Source organism: Salmo salar, chromosome ssa22, assembly GCF_905237065.1.
Source record: "Salmo salar chromosome ssa22, Ssal_v3.1, whole genome shotgun sequence".
Classification (NCBI taxonomy): Eukaryota; Metazoa; Chordata; class Actinopteri; order Salmoniformes; family Salmonidae; genus Salmo; species Salmo salar.
In genome coordinates this window covers 44,307,888-44,329,467 of record NC_059463.1, presented here as the reverse complement: position 1 = coordinate 44,329,467, position 21,580 = coordinate 44,307,888, and the positions used below count along the sequence as shown (strand labels likewise).

General features: G+C 41.1%; 1 protein-coding gene across 2 annotated transcripts; it reads right to left on the bottom strand.

Moving 5' to 3' along the window:
- Positions 1 to 200: 200 nt before the first annotated feature.
- Positions 201 to 21,483, bottom strand: LOC106583413 (WD repeat-containing protein 1). Of its 2 annotated transcripts, none has more exons than XM_014167545.2 (15): positions 21,258 to 21,483; positions 20,415 to 20,536; positions 20,112 to 20,202; positions 19,549 to 19,696; positions 18,706 to 18,886; positions 14,161 to 14,238; positions 13,052 to 13,132; positions 12,149 to 12,382; positions 11,547 to 11,634; positions 10,940 to 11,096; positions 9,838 to 9,925; positions 9,564 to 9,674; positions 5,667 to 5,840; positions 5,266 to 5,410; positions 201 to 1,166 (listed from the first exon to the last, which is right to left on the bottom strand). In XM_014167545.2, exons 1-15 carry the CDS (start codon positions 21,271 to 21,273, stop codon positions 1,060 to 1,062), a joined length of 1,821 nt encoding a protein of 606 aa, XP_014023020.1. In that variant the 5' UTR covers positions 21,274 to 21,483; the 3' UTR covers positions 201 to 1,059. The 2 variants fall into 2 exon arrangements, with proteins under 2 accessions (XP_014023020.1, XP_014023021.1); XM_014167546.2 differs by lacking the exon at positions 21,258 to 21,483 and adding an exon at positions 21,045 to 21,063.
- Positions 21,484 to 21,580: the final 97 nt, after the last annotated feature.

The window sequence follows — 21,580 nt, the reverse complement described above, 5'->3', positions numbered from 1 at the left end:
AAATAGTATCTGAACCCAGGTCTGGTACCTGTTGATTTCCAGTCATTCCACAAAAGCTAGTTGGAATTGGCTAGAGAAACTAACGCAAACTTCCTTCATACTGCACGCAGAGACATAGAAATGGTATCCACAATTAATTGACAGAAACTCGCAGTATTGCTTTAAACATGAGTAGCACGAAATGGACATGAGTTGCTAGAAATGAGTAACGTTTGTTTTATTATTGTCATTAATATTATTAAATCATATCCACCCTTAGGAAAAAGGGGAAGCATCAAAAAAAAAAATATATATATATAAAAGTGTGAGACGGGAACATCGTGAGCCCAAAAGAAAAATGGCAACAGTATAGGAGCTTCATTGAATACACAGCATTTTGATTGTACACATGATTCATTTCTCTTGTTTTAAGTTCCTACTATTGCTCCACCAATCACATTTGTTCCAACTAGAAATCATTCTGAAAGACATTGATGTTATTGAGTCAAAGAAAGACGAGGCAAAAAAAAAATTAAAAAAAATAAGAGCTAAATACCCACTCCCATACAAATGGTAACATCAACCTCGGCTGAAAACATGAACTAACAGGCAAGCACAATCAGAGGGCCATTCATTTGCAACTCAATCCCATTCAGGAATGTAAGTGAAATATACCTCCATTGTCAATAAGGATAATTTTTTCCCCCATAAATGTTTTCATTCCGAGTTCAAATGAAACAACCCTCCAACCACGCACGGGCATTTCAGTTTGAACTGACATAAGGCTGTTCCCTCTGGAATGTTGAGCATACAATTTGTTTCCTTGACCAGAAAAGCTTGATATCAATGCAGCTATTTGGGTTCTTTCTCTTTGTTCGTGCATTAGTGAACCGTTTAAAAGAATCAAAGAAAGACTGCGTTCGGATTCTTGCTTTAGATAAGCTTTTCTCTGCAATGACCAATGACTTTCAGGGGTTGCTGACAACAGACCATCAATTAGATACATACAATATTATACGAGTAAGAGGGAGAGAGTGGTCTACAGTAGTCCTTGTCTCTAATGATCCGTTCTTGTTCAGATCAGAATTTAAGAGTCCACTGCTTGATGCTGGCATCATGGGAGGTGGTCACTAGCGTGTGCTCATCTATCCAGGCCAGGCCACTGACATGGTGCAACCTGTGGGCGTCTGTGGAAAGGGATGCGAGAACAGTCATTTTACAGTGACACTAGTTATCAAGCGATGTCATATGACTAACATTTTAAAAACTGGCCGTGAATATACAGTATGTGTTGCTGCTAAAAACTTGAGCATGTGGTTTTCCACTGGAAAGTGTGAGCATTTGAATGTATCCCTAGAACAGGGGTTCTTAAACCTTTTTAGCCTAGGACCCAAATGAGAAATTCTTTGTTTTCCTGGGACCCAAGCTTAGGAAAATATGCAACTATAAATAAAAGTCAGTACATTTCATTGCCCTTATGCCTAAAACAAATGCAATCTAGACAAAAATAACAATGAAATTAAATAAACATGAATAGATATTTACATGGGTATTTTCCACCATTAAAAACACTCTTACACATCTGTTTAGGTTGGAACTGTTGCTGTTAAAATAAATCCTTTTCATTCTGAACTGGAATAAAACAGATCGATCACAGATGTACAACAGAACACACAGGCTCAGTTTGAAAGGGTTGCACTGAGTAACAGTACAGATGAAAAATGACCAGGCCTACTGTACATCTTACTGTAGAAATTATTGTTGAAAGAAAGTCTAGGTTAGAACTGTTCCTGTTAAAATACAATACATATTTTTATTCTGAACTGGAATAAACTGATCACATCACACAGATGTAGACCACACACACACACAGAGTCCTAATGAGAGGTGTGGCTGGTTGAAGTTTTCAAAAAGCATGTATATTCTGGCCTCTGTTTTTGCAAGTGCAACACTGAGGTCATACTCTTCTTGTACTTGTTTTTTTTAAGTATGTCAGTTGTGAACCCTGACTCACATAGGTATGTGGTGCCAAACTGGACCAGAACATCTACTGCTTTCTCAGTCAGGTAGGAGACTGCTTCCTGCTGTAGATGAACAACCCACAACTAGGCGTTTGGTTAAGAATAAAAATTGTATTTTAACAGCAACAGTTCCAACCTAGACTAGTTTTAAATAATTTCTACAGTAGGCCTGATCGCTTTGCATCAGTGAAAATAAAATAAAATACTCTACATTTGCATTGTGAGAAGGAATAGCAAAGAAACTGTGCAATCTTCAGTAGCTCTGAATGAAAATCTATGCTTTTGGACTTTTCAAAATATTTGGTCCACTTCTTGTGTGCTTGCAGATTACTGAACTCTCCATCACCGTTACACCTTTCTGTGAATTTCTTCAGGTTGGTGACCTGATCAAAGCACTTTGCATCAATTGGCACCCCCTTTTCTCCCAGGTGTTTTATACAGGCTTCTATGTCATTCCAGTCAGGTGTCTCACTCAGATCCATCCACATGAAAGAGGAGAACTCCTCCATGGGTGCCATCCATTTCTCCAGATACTCCAGGCATGAACTGTACATACCCTGTACTTGAGCACTGAAATGGTCACAATTCTTACCAAGTCCATCCTTGTGCTTTTGTGCCAATAGTCCCTTAACTTTAAGGGACATGAAGTTATTTGTCTTGCATTCAAGAAGCATGGTGTGGACTTTGTTCAAAAGGTTCTTCACTTCCACAATTGAATTACTCTCCCTTTCCATCTCCTGAATGTGTGAATGAAACACACATGAGTGAGTGCATGTGACCGAGGTAAATTTCACTGAACTCATCTTCAAAAAAACTTCTTGATCAAGGAGGGTGTTTTTTCCTGTGACAAAAATAATGCTTTCAAGGCTGGAAACATCTGTAGCAGCCTCTCAATACCTGGGAATAATGACAGCCATCGCGTCTTGCTGTGAGAAAGGAGACTTCTGTATTCAACATCAACAAATTCACAGTACTCCTTCAGATTCTCTGTGCGCAGTGTAGATGTGAAAGTATTGACATATTTTGAAGATGATGTTCTCAATATCGACATCTAGTGTGTCTGCCCCGTAATGAACACAATTGTTCAAGACGTGTGCTGGGCAGCGCACACCGACTAAAGACTTGTTCTGCAAAACATTATTTCCTTCTTCATCACGCCGGATTCCCCCTAACATTGTATTGTGGTTGTCAACTGTAAATGCAATATATTTGGAAAAAAATCCCATTATTTTCCAGTGTTTCTTTGATGTATTGCGCGATCGTATCAGCTGTCTCATTTGGAGTGTTTTTAACTTCGACTAATTTACTTTGCACGCCACCATTCTTCCAATCAAAATACTGAATAAGCAGAGGGAATATTTTCACAGCACCGTGATTGCTCCCATCAGTAGAAACACCACAGTGAGGCATGTCTTCTAGTGCTTTCTGAGCTATGTCGACAAAATGTGGTGCTATCACAGCGTTAACAATTGCGTCGGTCTTAGTACGAGCGCTTGAAATTTTTCGCGCAGTCTCGGAATCAGGGAAAGCCTTTTTTAACAAGGCAGGCGTGCAGTCCATTGATCTGTAGCTATTGTGATGCATCGTGTTGTGGAATGCAAAAACAGCATCTTCTGTTTTACCTGCTCTCACAAAATAGTCGGTTAATTTACCTGACGACCTCTCTCCTTTAGCGGCATTTTAGTGTTTTGCGGAGCTTGTGGGCTTCTAGGTCGCAAGCACCTTTGACACTGACACGTACGTGCCAGCTTTGCAGGTCATGCATTCTGCTTCACACGGATCCCGACCAAGACAAACACGGGAATTTTCTCTGTAAATTCACAGACGATTTACATTTGCGTTTGGGCATTTTTAAGCTGTTCTGGAGCCATGTGCCACTGTTTACAAGCAAGCTGCTGCTCTGTCTTTTGGCTGTTGCCATGGTGAGGGTAATGATTGAGATGCAGTTTGACCAATGTTTGCATAGGCCTGCATGAGCCACCAATGGTGGCGTGTGAGAAGGCGGGACCTAAAGAAAAAGGTCAAAGCAATGCAAAACCCCAAAAACGAACAATGAATGGCGACTGTAGAAAGCAAATCCCGGCCGGACGCATTTTTTTAGGTCCAAAAAGAGGACATGTCCGGGAAAAAGAGGACGTATGGTCACAAGTAGCTAGCTTGCTTTGGTAAATGGTAGCTACTACCTGTGTACAAGGCCAGGGGATTGTTTGAAAGAGAAACTCACATCTACGATGAGTTAGTTACTCCCTCATTTCTGCTCATCATAACCTGTTATAAAATTACAACAATGCCTTGCTAGCAGACTTAAATTTTCCACTGTCGAAGCACTGTTTCCTGAAGCATTCTGCCCTGTTCTCAAAGAACTCCCTGGGTTTACCATCATGCTGTGGATGTTTGGTCAGGACGTGTAGTTTTATTAATTTGAGAGCCATTACTAAGCACTTAACCGCTCAAAACACATTGTGGGCGCTCCTCGTTATAAGTTTGTATGAAAGAGAGAAACTCATCGCTGTATAGCCGTTTCATAACGATTGAGCTCAGTCAGAACTTGTTGCTAGCATGAGTCCATTTGATAACAGCGGTGAGTTATGGCAAGTGGGACTGACAAGTCAGTGGCTGACTGCGCTGCAGTGTGTGTCGCGGAGTGATCAAGAAAACTACAGGAAGAAAATGTGGTAAACCGCGAAGCACACGGGTATCCCCTCTCACACTCGCACAGCTGCCAAACTGAGCAGAGACCGTAGATGCACTTGGCCAAATCAATTCCAGTAATTAATGAAATATTTATACATTTACTGTGAGACGTCACGACCCACCATTTACAGGTCCATACTTTAAGGCTGCCCTAGAATGACGGTGTCTAAGGAGGATACTGCCATCTAGCGGTGGTGAAAATAATTACATTTGGGAACATTGGGGAAATTCTGCAGCAATGGTACTACAAAATACAGATTTTTGTATATTATCCCAACACCCCTCCGTCCTTTTTGTAATGTTAACATTTGTTGTCCTGACAAATCAAACTACCCCACAAAATGGTAGATTTAGCTACCAGCTCAAAATGGTTGCTACAGAAAGATCAGCAGTTTAAAACCCCATCCCACAGTCAAGAGTGGTGACACATTATCCCAGCAGCATCTTCAGTTTCCATGACTTCAAATATCCGATTACGATAACAAAGAGAGGATTTAAATAACTCCAGACACTTCTCTCTCTGGGTGTGTGTGTGCCACCTTTGCTCTCTGAAAGCTATTTTGGCCCTCACCTGGGATCTTCAGCCTCTTGTCTGCATCATTCACTGTCCAAACGTAGACCATCATGTCCATTCCACCGCTGGCAAAGTGCTCGTTGTCAGGGGACCAGGCCAAGGTAACTACTTTAGCGTGGTGTCCATAAAAATCATTTTTGACCTGTAGGAGGGGGATAAACAGAAATGGATACAGAATCCAACAAAGTCTCCACTCACACTCAAATTGATGGGATGATTGTATGCATTACACTACCACCGACTGATATTCACAAACCCAAATGGCATTTGCTGTTCATTGGGCTTTAGGAATATATTTATTGTACATAATTTGAGCATTCAGGACAATCAATATGGGACATGTTAATAGGTTATTTAAGCAAATTTTGCTTGAGATGGATGCGTGAGAGACTGCATACCGAGTAATCATCCGCCACAGTGAAAACTGTGACGACCTTCTTCTCGTCAGTGACGGCCAGGTAGGCTCCGTCTTTGGAGTAGGCCATGTCTGTAACTGGCCCTTTGGCCTCCATGCTCTTCCCCTCATCCTTCAGAGTGTTGCCTTGGACAGAATACAAGCGGACCTTCCCATCCTGCCGGGAGGAGGGAGAGAGGTGTCAAAGAAATACTATGGACAAGGGGAGGAATATTGAGTAGTTAGATCCGACCCACACCTAAATAAAATAAGCAATCAGTTGAACAAGTGTCATTCCCTCAGAGTTTCATAGCACCGGTTAATAGTGCAGAGTGGCTGTGGAGCCAACACCTTGGGATCTTTAGTCAGCTGCACCAAAAGATCTGGAGCTTCTGCGTATCACATTAAGTGCATGTGTATAATCATGCTATTCATGAAAACTGTCATGGCGCTCCTATGATCTAACTTTATTAATGTCTGCAAGATCACACAATCACAGTATTCATAACAGAACCAAATAGCATAACGTCATTGTTAGACAAAAACACCACATTTCGCTCTGATGCCAAAACGCAACAGCGCTCGCCACTTGGCAAAATACACAGGTAGTCGGCTATGCTACAGTTTGTTAACGCCAATCTGCTCTAAAATTTGAAACGGTATAACTCCAAGATCTAAATACATATCCCCATAAAACTGATTGAGATCAAAATGGTTACTAAGCAGAATGTTTCACCGTTAACTTGAATTATTCTGCATGATTGAATGTGGTGGTGTTTGTCTTACAGTAACATAAATTATGCTATTTGGTTATGTTCTGAATACTGTGATCACTATAAGAGGTCGACCGATTAATCGGAAAGGCCGATTTCAAGTTTACTACAATCGGAAATCGGTATTTTTGGACGCCGATTTGGCCGTTTTTTATTTTACACCTTTATTTAACTAGGCAAGTCAGCTAAGAACACATTCTTATTTTCAATGACGGCCTAGGAACGGTGGGTTAACTGCCTTGTTCAGGGGCAGAACGACAGATTTTTACCTTGTCAGCTCGGGGATTCAATCTTGCAACCTTACGGTTAACTAGTCCAACACTAACCACCTGCTTTACATTGCACTCCACGAGGAGCCTGCCTGTTACGCGAATGCAGTAAGAAGGTAAGTTGCTAGCTAGCATTAAACTTATATTATAAAAAAATCTATCAATCATAATCACTAGTCAACTACACATGGTTGATGATATTACTAGTTTATCTAGCCTGTCCTGCGTTGCATATAATCGCTTAGGTACATGTTGCTCCAACGTGTACCTAACCATAAACATCAATGCCTTTCTTAAAATCAATACACAAGTCTATATTTTGAAACCTCCATATTTAGTTAATATTGCCTGCTGACATGAATTTCTTTTAACTAGGGAAAATGTGTCACCTCTGCAACAGAGTCAGGGTATATGCAGCAGTTTGGGCCGCCTGGCTCGTTGCGAACTAATTTGCCAGAATTTTACGTAATTATGACATAACATTGAAGGTTGTGCAATGTAACAGGAATATTTAGACTTATGATGCACCTGTTAGATAAAACAGGGAACGGTTCCGTATTTCACTGAAAGAATAAACGTGATAGGTCATTAATATGGTCGAATCCGGAAACTAAGGCTCGTATTTCTGTATTATGTTATAATTAAGTCTATGATTTGATAGAGTAGTCTGACTGAGCGATGGAAGGCACCAGCAGGCTCGTAAGCATTCATTCAAACAGCACTTTCGTGCGTTTTGCCAGCAGCCCTTTGCTATGATTCAAGCATTGCGCTGTTTATGACTTCAAGCCTATCAACTCCCGAGATTAGGCTGGTGTAACCCATGTGAAATGGCTAGCTAGTTAGCGGGGTGCGCGCTAATAGCGTTTCAAACGTCACTTGCTCTACATGGGTAACGCTGCTTCGAGGGTGGCTGTTGTCGATGTGTTCCTGGTTTGAGCCCAGGTAGGAGCGAGGAGAGGGACGGAAGCTATACTGTTACACTGGCAATACTAAAGTGCCTATAAGAACATCCAATAGTCAAAAGGTATATGAAATACAAATTGTAGAGAGAGAAATAGTCCTATAATTCCTATAATAAACTACAACCTAAAACTTCTTACCTGGGAATATTGAAGACTCATGTTAAAAGGAACCAACAGCTTTCATATGTTCTCACGTTCTGAGCAAGGAACTTAAACGTTAGCTTTCTTACATGGAGAAGAAAGTAAAAGGGCATTGTGCCAACACTTTGTTTTTGCATTATTTAAACCAAATTGAACATGTTTCATTATTTATGAGGCTAAATTGATTTTATTGATGTATTATATTAAGTTAAAATAAGTGTTCATTCAGTATTGTTGTAATTGTCATTATTACAAATAAATAAAATATCGGCATCGGCTTTTTTTGGTCCTCCAATAATCGGTATTTAATAATCATAAAATCGGTCGACCTCTAATCACTATTAGAGCTGTAGCGGTGACCATATTACCGCCACACGGCAGTCATGAGTCATGGCCACAGTAAAAATTGCTCTACTTTATTCCTTTCTCAAGAGAGTAAAGATGCTGTCAACAGTTAGTAACATGTTTTCACAACTAAATCTATCGATGTGCCTGAAAAGATTCCACTTGGTTTCCCAAATTAAGCACCGAGTAGCTGCAGGAACAGGGTTGGAGAGACCATGGCACAGAGAGTTTGGGCAGAATATCACCTGTCGCACTGCGAGACCATGCTCTTCAAACAGTGGTTAATACGTGTTCTTATATTTATTTCTCAGCTGCTCATATTAAGCATATGCTCTGCTATAAAACCGAAGAAGCCTAACCAGCATCATTGAAAAATGGACCGGCGGGAATGCGCACCCCCCAGTCGAGCATATACAGATGATGTCGTTCCCCCGTTCCTGCCCCTTTGTTAAGGTGCCATTCTAAATAGAAACAAACTTCACATATCAGTAAAGACTACATTAAAATTGAGAAGTCTGGTGGGTGAAAATATAAATCACTAGAAAGAACAGCTGTGCAGCCTGAGGCAAGGAACAGAGAACAAGTTTTTTTGTTGCCTAAAGTCACATCATGAAGCCAATTCATGTTTTGATTTCTAAGACATTAAGGTTTGTATCATTAACAACTATAGTTACCAAATAACACTAAAATCTAGCATATAGGACCTGTTTCAAATGATCACTTACGCGAAACATATCCATTTCATATGCGCACTCGCTCCGGAATGGGAAAAATATCCTTTCTATTAAGCTAACTTCAATTCTTCTAACTATAAAATCATATATTTGCACAGAACTTGTAAGAATATCTTGTCAGCTAAATAAACAAGCCTACAGCATGGAGCAAAGCCAGATAACATACAGTATGCCAACTCAAATTCTGTTCTGAAACACTTTTAATATCATAATGTTTTAGACCCAACTACAATAAATAACAGATTTATTGCGATGGTGTATATTACTTTTGTTTATGTTAATTAATGCTCAATTGCCCTCAGACCGGCAGGCTTTCGCATGACAAAACCGGCTGAAAAGATTTCATGACCACCACAGCCCTAATCATTGTGTGATCTTGCAGACATCGATTCAGCTTTGATATAACTTTATTAAAACGAGCACCATTCGCCTATGTAGCCCGTTTCTATTGAGTAGAGAACATACAAGAGTCGGGAAGCTAAAGTTCTTTGAGTGTGGTGGACTAAAGATGGCTGAGGATCTAACTTTTTAGACAAGGCCTTAATAGTGCCCGATGCAAGTTCAAACATAACATTCCATTCTTTTTGATACCACACTAAGATAGCTTAGTGTTGGATCAGAAGTAGTATGATCTATAATAGTTCCAGTTCAAATGAAGTTGCTATATGTAGACTTACTGCCCCGCCCACTGCCGCAGTGCTGCCCCCTGGGTGGATGGCTCCTGCTTCAGGCTCGTAGTCCAGACTGTCCAGCGTGAACACCTTCTTCTGGTCCTTCAGCAACACCACCTGATGACCACACAGTCAATATTAACACTATCCAGAACAGACAATTTAATGGTGTCACCCATATATGAATAACACGAAATACTTATGTGTTGACAACACTGTCTACCATACTATGATGCCTGAATGACATGAGTTGGCACACATTAGGAGAGGATTTTGTTACCTGTCCAATGCACACGGCCAATGTGAGCCCCCCTGTTGCTACGGAAACATGTTTAGGCTGGAAGTCCATCTTTACCAGGTTGGAAGCGCTGCAAAAATAAACTGTTAGTAACCACGTTTCCAGCCACAAATATGCAAGTAAAGTAATACCCTATTAAAAAAAAAATTAAGGGGGGCTTTCTCATGGCTACCCATGTAATACCATGGAAATATAACATTTATTTGGAAAGCAATAAATATATTTTTTAAAAGCATTCATGATTTGCGTAAATGTAATACTAATTATTGCTCGTTAAAAATATGAAATGGTATTACATTTGGTAAAGAGCACATTATGACTTGTTTAGGACTCAAAACTCAGTTTAGGACTTGAGACTTGCCTGTCTTGACTTGGGACTTGAGTGCTAAGACTTGAGACTTACTTGTGACTTGTAAAACAATGACTTGGTCCCACCTCTGCCCTTTTCAATATCATTAACAGTGTTCAAGCAAATGCATTTATAAAGCCCTTTTTACATCAGCAGAAGTCAAAGTACTATACAGCAACCCAGTCTAAAACCCCCAAGAGAAAGTAACGCAGCTGTAGCATTTATACCTAGAAAGGCAGGAACTTAGGAAGAAACCACACTCTTCTGGCTGTGCCAGGTAGAGATAAGAGTAGATGGCCATTAAGGCCAGATCGTTCTTCAAGACGGTCAAACGGTCATAGATGACCAGCAAGGTCAAATAATCAGTGGTTATAGAGGGTGCAACACGTCAGCACCTTCAGAGTAAATGTTAATTGGCTTTTCATAGGTGAGCATTCAGAGGTCAAGACAGCAGGTGAGAGCGAGAGGGTTGAAACAGCAGGTCCAGGACAAGGTAGCATGTCCAGTGAACAGGTGTCAAATATACATGTCACTATTGGTTTACGAATGAAAGTACGACATCATAACAGCTCTCTTGTCCAATGACAAAAAGTGAATCTCATAAGGAAGCAGCGTTATTACAAAGCTACCCTCACTAGATATGAGAGAACTGATATGAGAACTGATAAATATTTCAGTGAAATCTGTCTTTTAATCTCATCTTCTACCCTAAGTATAGAGCACTTCGGGACCCACCTGTATTCTTTCTTTGTCACACTGGTGAAGCGGACCGTGTCATCCATGCTGCAGGTCACCAGCTGGTCGGCCTCGTCCACCGCCATCTTGGTCACAAGGTTGCTGTGGCCCTTCCCTGAGAAGCAGTCGTTCTCCCCGGTCTCCGCATCCCAGTAATGTGGAAGCCACAGTTAAGGATCGTCTGACTGACACCAGGAGGGCAGTAGAGCAGATCTTAACATGAGCTTAACTAACACAAGGGACCATAACATTGGTGGTGTGGGCCTCTTGTTAAACTAACAAGGACATTCGCAGCAGTTATGTGCAGTACATTTATGTAATATAAGCAGACATGGCTATTACATTTTATGTGAGTCTTCATTAGGTGCCAATGTTGCTACTGGATTATGAATACACAAGGCTTTAACTATTAGCACTTGAGGGAATTTATTAGGCTCCTTGTGTTCCAAATGCCAACCACCTAGATAAGCCCCATTCATTCAAGGGAAGAAAAAAAAATAAAAAAAAAAAATAATAATAATAAATCGACTGTGCAGAAAGCACAGTTCATCATTAATATGCCTCAGTGTTGACACAGCATGCCTTCATTTTCCCAGTGAAAGGATATTGATGTGCCCGTCATGGCTGCCAGAGTAGATGTGGGCCCGCCCCTTGTTTTTGTGAACGGTCAAGGACTGAATAGATTTGCTGTGACCCTGTAAGGCACATAATGTGAGATTTGTTTAGCACAGTCATCAAATAGTCAGTTAAGAACATTCATTCTATTTGACTCAAGTGTCACAGTTGTGATACTTCCTGTCTTGGCATGAATTCAGCATTTCCAATCAATGTGCAATTTCATGGGTCCCTAGCAAACTGTCAAAATTAACTATTTAATTTTGAGGAATGCTGACAAAACCACTTGTATGCCATCTCCTATCCTGTTACTGAACTATGTGCTTGTGTTGAGTAACAAGTGACTTGAAGACAACTTTAAAGGAAGATTATGTGATCAGGATAAAGATAATGTTTGTAGACATGATAAGCTAAGTCAGCTAGGGACCGTTTCTGGGCAGAGCATCAATATCAGGAGATTAAGCCTGCCAATTGTGTCCAAATTGTAATTTTATTTTTTATTAAACACCCTCAATCCCCAACTCTAAGATGTGTTCACACTACACCATATTGCATTCTGAAAACCCTGTAGTGTGAAAGAAGGTTTGGGCTTACCTTGATGGTGCGGAACGGCCGGTCGGGGTTGCTCTTATCCAGGTAGTTGATGTAGCCCGACAGGGATATGCTGAGTAGGTGGTCCTTCTGCCACAGGCAGCCCAGCTGCTGGTCCATGACGTCGCCGCCCATGTTGAAGGTGGTGAGGGCCATGCTGGTGCCCACATCCCACAGCTTCACAGTCTTGTCACCCGAGGCAGAGATGAGCTGGGAGCTGTCAGGGCTCCAGCTCACCTGAAGGAGAACAGAGGGAAGGAGTGGACCCAGGGTGACAAATAGGCATCACTGTCGGTTATCACAATGCTTTCAGAAGAAAGCTGTGCCGCTATAGTTTCTCTTTGGTAATGCAAAATGTGCAGTCCCATGCATTTTATTAAGCAGATGGCTAAGTTAGACACTACGGTCTTCCTGTGACCTGAAGTAGTCACACTGGAGCTAGACATTCCAACGCTGCATTGCAGTGCATGTCATGGGTTAGTATCCCAGTTCAGATATGCCAGTGATGGAATACATTAGATAGTCTAATTAAGTTATACTCAATCACCAATTCAAATTCCTAGAAATAAAATATTGTTGGGGGCATGCAAAGTGAAATAGAGTGATGTTTTAAAATGCAGGGGGTATAAGAAAGTCTGACTTTTGACAGGAACACGTCGCACTTCTAATTTGAAAAGGAAAGCATCCATTTAGTTTGTTTACGTTCATGTCCCTCTAGCAACTGCATGGCAGCTTTAATCTTGACTGGGTGTTCACCCCTCACCAGTGAAGCCTGACAAGTTATGCTGAAGAGGAAAAAGACTGACGTTTCCATTCTCAGCGGGCTAACGTAAAAACCCAATGCCTACATGTCTCAAACCACCAGACAAAGTTGAACGATAAGAGAAACTCCATCGAGATACTTACGGCATAGACTCCTCCTTCGTGGGCCTTCGCTGCGCCCAGAACCCCAAGCTTCTCGCCAGTCTTTCCGTCGTATAGGAAGATCTAGGAAAACAGGGCAATGTGACACTTCTAGTAAGAACCAGTACTGTAGGGTAAAATGTAATTTCAACAGCCACGTAGAAACACCCATCCGTCTGCTACTGCCCTCCAGTCAGCAATTGTCGGTTCACTGGAAAGTATCTGACATAATGTGCTGAGTCACAGCTGTTTTCTACTGTACTTCTATTCCCCTTCCAACACACATTCACTAAAATATACTGAACAAAAATAAACGCAACATTCAACAATTTTGAGTTAGTTTATATAAGGAAATCAATTGAAATATAATTCATTAGGCCCTAATCTATGTAGTTCACAACTAGGCATTGGCCCACCCAATCAGAATTTGTTTTCCCCACAAAAGGGCTTAATTACAGACAAAGGTACTCCTCAGTTTCACCAGCTGTCCGGGTGGCTGTTCTCAGACGATCCTGCAGGTGAAGAAGCCAGATGTGGAGGTCCTGGGCTGGCGTGGTTACACGTGGTCTGCAGTTGAGGCCGGTTGGGTGTACTGCCATATTCTCTAAAATGACGTTGGAGACGGCTTATGGTAGAGAAATGAACATTCAATTCTGGCAACAGCTCTGGTGGACATTCCTTCAGTCAGCATACCAATTGCACACTCCCTCAACTTGAGACAACATCTGTGGCATTGTGACAAAACCTTTGAGTGGCCTTTTGTCCCCAACACAAGGTGCACCTGTGTAATGATCATGCTGTTTAATCAGCTTATTGATATGCCACACCTGTCAGGTGGATGGATTATCTTGGCAAAAAAAGAAATGCACACCAAATTTGATAGAATAAGCTTTTTGAGCATATGGAAAATGTCTGAAATCTTTTATTTCAGCTCATGAAACATGGGACCAACACTTTACATGTTGTGTGTATATTTTTGTTCAGTATAAAATACAATTCTAGAAGAATTAAGACAGGCTGTCAATGTTCTACCATCTGTGGTGGGTTCTGAGACCACCTTAGTGATGCTGGGTCCCTGACCATGGAGCAGCTCTGATAGCTAGCGGACTCACCTGACCGTCAGCGCCAGCCGTACAGAAGCGGTTCCCGTCTGGAGAGAAACGCACACAGTTGACAAACCGGCTGTGGTCCTAGGATGGGGTAGGAGATTGTTAGACTTGAGCTTTTCCAAAAAGGACTATTAACTATTGATTTTCTGGTTAATTTAAGAAAGCTACATTTGGAAACTGGTTGTTGTCTATCAATTATACTGTCAAGTTTAAGTCTCTGGAAAATATTGCAAGTAATTTGACAGTTACCTGACTAACGCATTGATCCAGCTTTCTACAAACCCCTTCCGTTTTAAAAACAGAATATACACAAACAGAAGGGACAACCTACTTCTGGAGACCCTTAGCAGAAATTCTTCAGAGGAATTTCAGTTGTTTCGTTACATAAGGTTCCCTTTTCAACCAGCAGTGACACCCATATTGTAGATCTCATAAGTCTCAATTATTGCGTAGTCTCTGATGAAAGTTCATGGGAAAAAGCCTACACGGAGCGCAGACTGGCACCAACAAACCATAGCAGCGTGAATATCAAAAGCAAGTCAGTGCCAAAATACTTGATCTAAACGCAATGCTCTTAATAACTAACTATCAAGGAGTATGAGATTAGCAGAATCAGGATGTGCTTGAATGGAGACTGCAACATTCTGACAAATAGATAACACTATCTTGCCTCGTTTGACTATTGAGACCGCATATCATATAGTTTTTAAATTACTGATTGAAAGGGGTATCCCATTTGCATCCTAACTAATAGACCAAATGGTAATGTTCAGCAACACAGCAGAAGTGATTTAATCTCTACGAGTGAGGTCATGTGCTTAATAAAGTATCTGTTAGAGGTGTAAATGCTTTTTTCCCCCGGCTGGATCACATTGAATTGTAGGTTTTAATTCTGTAATGTATTGATTGTCGTTTCTCCCCCCCAATATTTTTTGCTAAATTAGCCTAATGGGACTAAAATGTGGATTTGTAAGCACTAAATGTGTATGGACTTGGCCCAAGACCACAAACAGTGACTGGTGGCAGCCTGTAGCGAACCCTAGTCCAGACACATCATTCCAAAACTGCAAAAAAGCTGACTGCTCCAAGGCAGGTAGTGTTTGCTAAGCATAATGCACAAAAAAAAAAAAAAAAAAAAAATTCTAAAAGGATACTTATTGAATAAGTTGGTCAGTCTGTACCTCCCCTTTTCACACTTTCAAAATGTAGGAAATGCAGTTGACATGTGAAAGTACATAAAACACTGATACTGTGAAAAAAACAGAACCACTCAAAATAGCCAAGAATGTACAGTGTGTTTGGAAAGTATTCAAAGCCCTAGACTTTTTCCGCATTTTGTTACGTTAGACTTATTCTAAAATAGATTTGGGAATCTACACACAATACCCCATAATAAAAGCAAAAACAGATTTGAATAAAATGTAAACAAATTTAAAAATGTACATTTACATAATTATTCAGACCTTTTACGCAGTACTTTGTTGAAGCACCTTTGGCAGCGAGTCTTCTTGGGTATGACGCTACAAGCTTGGCACACCTGTATTTGGGGAGTTCCTCCCATTCTTATCTGCAGATCCTCTCAAGCTCTGTCAGGTTGGATGGGGAGCATTGCTGCACAGCTATTTTCAGGTCTCTCAAGAGCTGTTCGATCAAGTTGAAGTGCGGGCTCTGGCTTGGCCACTCAAGGGCATTCCGAGACTTGGCCCAAAGCCACTGCTGCATCGTCTTGGCAGTGTGGGTCATTGTCCTGTTGGAAGGTGAACCTCGCCCCAGTCTGAGGTCCTGAGCAGGTTCATCAAGGATCTCCCTGTACTTTGCTCGATTCATCTTTCCCTCAATCCTGACTAGTCTCCCAGTGCCTGAAAAACATCCCCACAGCATTATGCTGCCACCACCATGCTTCACCGTAGGGATGGTGCAAGGTTTCCTCCAGACGTGATGGTTGGCATACAGGCCAAAGAGATCAATCTTGGTTTCATCAGACCAGAGAATCTTGTTTCTCATGGTCGGAGAGAACTTCAGGTGCCTTTTGGCAAACTCCAAGCGGGCTGCAATGTGTCTTTTACTGAAGAGTGGCTTCCGTCTGGCCACTACCATAAAGGCCTGATTGGTGGAGTGCGGCAGAGATGGTTGTCCTTCTGGACGGTTCTCCCATCTCCACAGAGGAACTCTGGAGCCCTGTCAGAGTGATCATCCGGTTCTTGGGCACCTCCCTGACCAAGGCCGTTCTCCCCTGATCTGCTCAGTTTGGCCGGGCGGCCAGCTCTAGGAAGAGTCTTGATGGTTCCAAACTGCTCACATTTAAGAATGATGGAGGTCACTGTGTTCTTGGCGACCTTCAATGCTGCAGAAATGTTTTGGTACCCTTCCCCAGATCTGTGCCTTGACACAATCCTGCCTCAGAGCTCTACGACCTCATGGTTTGGTTTTTGCTCTGACATGCACTGTCAACTGTGGAGCTTATATAGAGACTTTCCAAATCATGTCCAATCAATTGAATTTACCAGAGGTGGACTCCAATCAAGTTGTAGAAACATCAAGGATGATTAATGGAAACAGGATGCACCTGAGCTCAATTTCAAGTGTCATAGCCAAGGGTCAGTTTTATTTATTTTTTGCAAAAAAAAATACAAAAAAAACAGTTTTCATTTTGTCATTGTGTGTAGACTGATGAGGAAGAAATGCATATAATCCATTTTAGAATAAGGTTAGAAGATAACATGGAAAAGGTCAAGGGGTCCAAATAAACTGTAAATGCATAGGCCCAAGACCAGAGTGTAGTTCACCTTGACTACAATATTGTCAATATGTTCACTATTGAGTGTTTTTTGCTGTTCTGGAACCCTCTTTAAATTTGAGATGGAGGGGGGGGAAAAAAAGATACAGTAGAATATTAGTCGGATGTACCCACACCAAAATTCCAGTATTTGTCCTTCATAGTTTGCTCTCCATGTTCTTTTTAAACAGTGAGCCAATTTGTTTTCAGCACTTTAATTCCATGACTGATCAAAACTCACTTTCTCATGGCTCGCTCGTCACTCAGCAGCAGACATATGGTGAGCAATAACAGCAAGTCACAAAACAAATGTGCAGTATCGAATTGCAATACATAACTTGTGAGAATCGTGAGTCGCAATACATATCGGATCAGCATCAAAGTACCGTGGTAATATCCTATCATGAGGTCCCTGGTAATTCCCAGCCCTACTTTAAAGCCTCATCAGAAATACTCGGCTTCTTTTTAATAGAGAAATTCTGCAACATGTTAACCAGACTAATGTCATCAGCAGCGCAGCACCATGAGCTAAGTGACTGAGAATGTCAAAATCTCCTTTCACACTTTAAAAGAAATCAAAGTTGGCTTGACTCTTACACACACCGATACATTCCATGGTCAACAAATATATGGCTTCCCAGTGGTGTAAAGTACTACTTAAGTCTTTTTGGGGGGTCTGCACTTTACTATTTATATTTTACTTCACTACATTCCTAAAGAAAAAAAAAAAAAAGGTACTCTTACTCCATACATTTTCCATGACACCCTAAAGTAGTCATTAGATTTTCAAAGCTTAGCAAGACATGAAAATGGTCCAATTCAGACTTATCAAGACAACATCCTTGGTCATCCCTACTGCCTCTGATCTGGCAGACTCACTAAACAAAAATGCTTAATTTGTAACGGTGTTGGGGTGTGCCCCTGGCTATCCGTAAATAAAAATGGTGCCGTATGGTATGCTAAATATAATGAATTTGAAATGGTTTATATACTTTTGATACTTCAGTATATTATAAACCAAATAATTTGGCTTACTCAAGTAGTAATTTACTGGGTGACTCACTTTTACTTGAGTAACATTCTATCAAGGCATCTTTTACTCAAGTATGACAATTGAGTACTTTTCCCCACCGTGGCTTCCGTCCGTGCTCACGACAGGGCTAACCGAGTGAAAAGGTCTACAGTACCAAAAGGAAATACTAAAAAAAAAATCAAAAACAAAAACTAATCCAGAACCAATTCCCAAATTTCTTCAGAAATGTCAGACACATTGGCCTTTTCTAACTTGGGGAAAAGTCTGTCCTCTGCCCTCTCTCTGTAACTCACAAACCGATAAGTGGTCGAGTGGAGTGTCAATTAGTTAGTAGGCAAATGGAAGACTGTCCTCCCCTCCTCAATAGTCTCCTTTTGGTGAGGAAACAAGTATATCCTACTGGAGTCCTTTCACCGAAGAGTTCTGAAATCTGCCACCCCCCCTTGAATCAGCTAATTGTTTTCTTGTAGGAGAAAAGCTTGCAAACATTTAAAAACTATATGCTACTTATCTTTTTAACTACAAAAATTCTTGCACAACTAGCTAAATTTGATATCACTTCATACATTTATTTTGGGATTACACCCTGTAAACATAACTTGCCTGATGCACAATTGGAGGAGTAATTTCATACAAGCACATTTGTCCACTTTCCCTCTCTGCCTCGGCTCGATTACCTTTTTCTAAAAAAGGCCAGAGACACATGAGTTAAGACTCTCATTGAGAAAAGGCCACTCACTGTGCTTGAGAACTTGAACTTGAAAGGGGGTCCCTCAAAGAAGGCCCCACAGTTGTCATCACTGCCGGTGATGAGGCGGTAGGGGCGAGTCTGCTTGATGTCCACACTGTTGATGATTTTGGAGTGGCCCGAGATCTCGCCCACTGAGGAGCCAGTGTCCCACAGGAACACAGCCCCAAACCTGGAAGGAAGAACACACATTTACAAAGTTGGACAAGACATGATGCAATGTAAAATGTGCAGCGATTCACTAGATAGACGCAAATCATTCATAAGTGCATAGATGAAAGAGACAACCTTATCCAAGTTTTAGGGGAGTTATGAAAGTCTTGGTGAAGGGTGTTTTTGAATTTATCTTCTGACATGTCCCAAAATCTCATTTTAAAGGGGTTCAAGCAATGTCTAGTAATTGAATATTCAATTAATGTCAGATACTGGAATGTTTACAACAGGGTTAGCCACTACAGTTGAGAGCTGGTTAACATGCTGGGGACATGTTCAGAAGACAAAACGGGAGGAAGCAATTGAACAAAAGGAGGCATCACCTGAACGTACCCATTAAGGATGTTAATTTTAGTTTCAAAAGAGTTTGTCTTATGCCTACTGAACACAACCCTGATTAGCTGATCATGATATTGCTGATGTGGAACAAAAACCTGCACACCCCATAACACATTAACAGCTGACCTAAAGCTTATGCAATCCTCTATGACGTACAACCATTGTTCACCAAAGTGTAAATGCTGCACTGTTAGCAGGACCTGAGCTCTTATTTGGAAGATAACGGTAGAGGCTCCATGTCCCTGTCCTGCATGTGGCCTGAACTAGGCCCTACAGACTTACTTCTCACGTCCCTCTCCCACACAAGCAATCCTTTTGCTGTCCTCAGTCCAGGCGATGTCCTTGATTTTGCCCCCAAAAGGCTGGTACTCGTACTTCAGAAGGTGCTCCTTCTGGGTAGTGTCCCAGATACGGATCTTACCAGACACATCTGTAGGAAACATATTTGAACATTGTAGATTTGGCATCACTACCATAAAAATGATCTCTGCCCATTTGGCTTTATGCAAATGAGATGTTCTCCACAGACACCACATGAATGAGAAGACTAGGTACAGGTCTTGTCACTATTCACAATTAAGACAAATCCATTGACAGATGAGATCTGAGTGAATTTGAAAAAGCGTTCACGTTTCTTGGCATGTTTTATGATAAGACATGATTTATTAGGATCCCATTAGCCAACAGCTAGTCTTACTGGGGTCCCAAAAAAAACAAATTATAAAAAAATAAAAAACACTACAATTAAAATACATTAACATGTAGTGTCTATGTGCACGCATCTATCAGTTACACATACATGTCAGTACATACACACAACAAGTAGGTCATAACTATCTAGCTACCTCCAGACGCAATGTAGAAGCCACTGGGAGCGTACTTGGCAACAGTAACTTGATGAGGGTGCTCGGTGTAGATGTCAGCTATGGCAGGGTTCTGTCAGAGATGAAGGCAAAACTTGAACGTTAGTACAGGTTCTCACACACAATATAGACTGGGGTAAAGGTTATATCCTTTAATAAAATCTGACCAGCCCAGTTCACACATTTTACAGTACATGAACAGACCCAAATATAGGCCTGTGAGTTTCAGGTTATCAGCTGCCAACAATGTGTCAGGTGATATGTTCATTAGATTTAAGGAATTACATCTATGTTCCTGATGATGACACTCTTCCCGTTGGTGTAGAGGAAGTTGTTGCCTTTGGGATCTCCACCAAGGACTTTGGCAACTCCTCGTTCCATCTGCGGGAGGCTGGCAAATACATGCTCTGTGTGAACAAGAAGGAAATGTGTATTATTATTATTATTATTAGTCTAGGCATTGACCTATTTGGTTGGTAAATAACACACATCAAGATCAGCCTACAGCAGCTGTAAAAACGGAAAAAAATCAGAACTATACTTCAATCAATTAATACAAACTAAATTACACTGTTGCTTGTATTATGTATGATGCCAGGCCTCTGAAATACATAACAGACGACCTGTAATAGCCTTCTGTAACAAATACAATAAATAGGCCGTCATGTACCTCTGCTTTTAGCTGATTCAATAACTACACGTTAGCAGATAAATGTAAAATATGCATACGACTGTAGTCTTACTAAAATCACGCACACTCACAGTCAGTGACATGTCAACAATGCGTTGCATATTTCGTGCAGAAATCGAGATTAGGAAATATGGCACAAACATTTTCAAAACCGAGTAGGTTCCCTTTCAAACTCCATCCAATCAGAGGAAACTCAAATCAATTATGAATACGTGGCTATTTACCTAGTTACAGAAGAACTTTAGCAGCGGTGTGATGTCTCAAGACAAGAAATGTGATTGAAAATGCAGAATGGGCGAGGTTAGTGCTTACACACGTAGTTACAGTAGCTAGCTAGCGGTTTCTCTGTGGTGATGCACTATTTGTACTGAGGGAACGATTAAAGGTCCATCTTTAATGTATATTCTTTCAAAAATGAAACTACTAAAACGACTTACTCAATTCATAGGTCATATTCGCTGATTTTGTATTAATTCCTCCGATGAATGAAACGCCAAACCTCCCTTTACCACCGGCAGTTCTGGACTGCTAATCGCACAAACACGGAAGCGAACGCCACTCTCCGTATGCCTAGCTTTGCCCATATATAGTAAACTCGGCTTCGACGCGAGCAGCTGTCGCCCACTAGACTTGCGCTTACTTGCCTGTCGAGGAAATGACGTTACCTTGAATAGTCAAGTAATTCAAGAAGATACCCAACAAGGTAAATAAAGGACACTTTGCCCCAGAGGTTATGGAATCGATGTGGTGACAAATAGGT